The sequence below is a fragment of the Nannobrachium achirus genome (assembly GCF_963921795.1).
Source record: "Nannobrachium achirus genome assembly, chromosome: 21".
Classification (NCBI taxonomy): domain Eukaryota; kingdom Metazoa; phylum Chordata; class Actinopteri; order Myctophiformes; family Myctophidae; genus Nannobrachium; species Nannobrachium achirus.
Genome location: NC_137828.1, coordinates 42,121,130 through 42,124,923, shown reverse-complemented (window position 1 = coordinate 42,124,923; position 3,794 = coordinate 42,121,130). Strand labels below are relative to the sequence as shown.

At 48.8% G+C, this 3,794-nt stretch overlaps 1 protein-coding gene across 4 annotated transcripts in view; it reads right to left on the bottom strand.

The window, feature by feature from the left end:
* The window catches only part of smarcd3b (SWI/SNF related BAF chromatin remodeling complex subunit D3b), a 66,074-nt gene extending 64,085 nt beyond the window's left edge, over nucleotides 1-1,989 (bottom strand). For all 4 annotated transcript variants that reach the window (XM_080752211.1, XM_080752213.1, XM_080752212.1 and 1 more), the window contains exon 1: nucleotides 1,327-1,989. In XM_080752211.1, coding sequence (XP_080608337.1) covers nucleotides 1,327-1,404 — 78 coding nt within the window. In that variant the 5' untranslated portion in view covers nucleotides 1,405-1,989. The remainder of the gene's footprint in view (nucleotides 1-1,326) is intronic.
* Between the last annotated feature and the right edge of the window lie 1,805 nt (nucleotides 1,990-3,794).

Genomic DNA, 3,794 nt, shown 5'->3' with positions numbered 1-3,794 from the left:
CACACACACACACACACACACACACACACACACACACACACACACACACACACACACACACACACACACACACACACACACACACACACACACACACACACACCGTGTTATAATAAATAGTCTGCCTTCTTCCTGTGGTAAATCTTAGTCATTCAAAAACATCTGAGCTCTCATTCACGGCTGTCATGGAAGTTTGAACCCAAGAAGCGACGATTTAATCCTCACCTTTTTCCTCTTAACCTTCTCTCCCCAGCCTCGGTCTATCTAGTCTAACTCCAGCTCATTACTAAAACAAACCACTATTGTCCTGTCCTCTCTCCCACGGGTGGCTTTATTAACACTAGCTATGAGGTTATGGTAACAGTTCCCCAAGCTCCCACTAGAAACACAACACATGCATTATATAGCAGCCCCTACTTGACATTTCATACTAGCTTTTTTCTTCTTTCCTTTTTTTTTAATATGAATGGCTTTATTGTTCTGCATGCTTTGGTTTCCTGACTGCATTTCGTCTCATGCCACATTCATTCATTCTCCACTCCTTTTGACGACCGAATGACCATATATGCTCAAATCCATTCCACTAGACATGCTGACCAGAGGAAGGCGACTAGGGAGCATGTGTGTGTATGTGTGTGTGTGTGTGCGCGCGCGTGTGTGTGTGTGTGTGTGTGTGTGTGTGTGTGTGTGTGTGTGTGTGTGTGTGTGTGTGTGTGTGTGTGTGTGTGTGTGTGTGTGTGTGTTTGTGTGTGTGTGTGTGTGTGTGTGTGTGTGTGTGTGTGTGTGTGTGTGTGTGTGTGTGTGTGAACCAGCCAGTCGTTTTGACTCCCAGAGAGAAAGCATGGTCGCTCTCTCTCTCTCTCTCTCTCTCTCTGCTGAAGGGGGCTGGCAGGCTGGCTACTACAACAACCCACCCACCGCCGCTATTTCTACAATTATCTTCCTTCTCTTTACTACATGCTTGAAGACCCCTGGCTGTTCCTGCTCTCCGCTCCATTCATCCATGTTGTTCTATTTACCATTCTTTCTTAGCTAACTCTCTCTCTCTCTCTCTCTCTCTCTCTCTCTCTCTCCCCTTCTTCTTAACAGGCTGGGATTGGGGGGGGGGGGGGGGCTGGGTTGGAAATAACCTTCACATGGCCAGCTTACCCAGCTATCTCTCACACACAGACCGCTGCTGCTGCGCCGATCCATGCACGCACGCTCACACGCACGCACGCACACACCCACCCATACAGCAGTACGGTACAACACACACACATGGCCGGTGGAGCTCAGCTCGCTCCAGTCCGTCCATGGGAGAGAGAATGACAGAGAGACACTCACCACTCCATGGACCAGGAACTCAAACAGTTTGCTCTTGGTGGCTTTCCTGGCTCCCCCCGCCGTCTCCTCCGTAGCCATTTAGCAGCTCCTCCGTCCCCCTCCTCCTCCTCCTCCGTTCACCCTCTGCTTTATGGCTAATATCTTCCTCTCTTTTCTTTTGTCTTTCCCTCCTTCTCTTCTGTGACTGTGGCTCTCTATCTCCCTCTCTCTCCCTCTCTCTCTCTGTCTCTCTCCCTCTTCTCTCCCAAGCCTCCGGTTCCCCTCCCCTGCTCCACTTTCCTTCTCTTTGTGCTCTCCTTTCAGCAGCTGCCTGTCCCTGACTCTCCTTCTCAGTCTTCCTCTCTCTCTCTAGCTCTCTCGCTCTCCCACATGCACACACACATACACACACACAGCCCCTCTCTCTCTCCCAGCCTCTCTCTATCTCTCTCGCTCTCTATTTTGAATGTGCGGCAGCTCTCTCTCTCTCTCTCTCTCTCTCTCTCTCTGTGCCGAGACCAGTGTGTCTCTGGCTGTGTGTGTCTCTCCTCTGGCTCACTTTTTAGTTGAGCTGCCTTTCAGGAGCCCCGGCGCGTCGCTTTGCCTTGCTTGGAGAGAGAGAGAGGGGGGAGTGGAGTGGATTCAGCTGGGGGTCTGGCAGGGGGGTTTCAGACCAGCCCACCCTGCTGCTCCCCCGCGCAGCTGTTGCATTCCATTGGTTGATAAGGACATGCTGTGTGGTGTGGCCTCAGCCGGGACTGGCTGCTGTTTAAACAGGGGGGTTTGTTGGGGAGGTTAGAATCAGTTAGCTATTCCTCTCTCACTGGTCTGCTGCAGTCCACCTCCCCCTGGTGACAAGCCAAGAGGCCATGGTCAGCATGCACACACACTCACTCTCTCACTCACACACACACACACACACACACACACACACACACACACACACACACACACACACACACACACACACACACACACACACAGTTGGGACTCATTCTCAAAAAGGGACACAGGGCTCTTAAAGGGACCATACAACATATCATTAATAATACCCACAATATGTAGGCCTATGCACTACTAGAGTAGTTCCGGTACCGGTCTCGGAAAAGCTGCCGATACGGTCTAAAAATGCTGCTATTGGCTAGTATCTCAGTCTATGCCAATCCCATACCATGTAATTTATCACATGATATTTTCATTTGTTATTATTTGACTAACTTTAACAATCACTAATGGAATTTTTATTTAGTCCTAGATCAGTGGTTCTCAAACCTTTTAATTTCCAAGGACCACCATAACTCGGAGTGTGTACAAATGGAACCAAATGGACCCGCATTTGGTTCCATTTGTACCCTCTCAGATTTAGAGACCTACTGTATAAGGGTCTATTGGGAACCCCCCCAAGGTCGTTGAACCCCACTTTGATAACCACTGTCCTAGATTTGTTTAAATTACTTACTGGAATCGGATCGGTACTCACTATTGACCGATGTGCAAGTTATGGGCATCGGATTTGTTTTTTATTGTTACATCTCTAATAGGCACTGACCCACTTGCCTGTTTTATAATTAGTTGAGCGCTGGTGTCACATACCGGCAGTAGCTGATCTACAAGCTCACAATGCGTCGCAGCATGACACATTGAGAACTGACAAAACGCTGCTATCTTTTGGTGTGCTACACCAAGGCGTTACATTAGTGTATTTAGATCGGGCGCGTCCCGTGATGCAAAAGCCTGTTAAGACAAAGTACCTATAAGGCAAAATGTACTAAACCTCCTTTTGTTATGGAGAAATGTGAGCTCACCTGCATCGCGTTTCATCCCATTCATGCGTTTATCGTGCGCTTGCCCAGGCCATAAATATAATGATTGCATCCACCACAGCTTCGTAACTCGCGCGGCGCTCCGCCGGCCGCGTGGCCCAAGGTCCGCTGGCCTTCGCGCCGCTTGCAATGTCGTGGACAATAACTGTGACATACCGTATAACCATTGTATTGCTCAAAATTCTTTATTCATTTCACCATAACAAAAGGAGGCTACTCTGTTGCATTTTGCCTTAACGGGACAGCAGAAGGAGATTTGCATTTTGCCCTATCAGTACGGTAGGAGACCCGGGCAGTTTAGATCATGGGCGTGCGGCAGTGGCTCAGGAAGTAGAGTGGCCGTCTTGGAACCCGAATGGCTCCAGGTTCCGGGAACCATTTAAAGTAAACCCTCTATAATTGGTCAAACGGACCTGGAAATAACATACTTGATACAGACTTTCAAATGTCTTTGGCAAAAGATAGCCGATCTACAAGCTCACAACGCGTTGTAGATCTGCTATTTTTTGGCAAATGTTCCGCCCCAGGATAATAGATGTTGGGGATATGTTGGGCGATACCGTAAATCGCAATTTCTCTGCTCACAAAAATCGTGACATGAAATTTTCATGTCGTCACATCCCTACCCCTAACTGCTCCTGATGAGCAAGTTGGTGCCTTGCATGG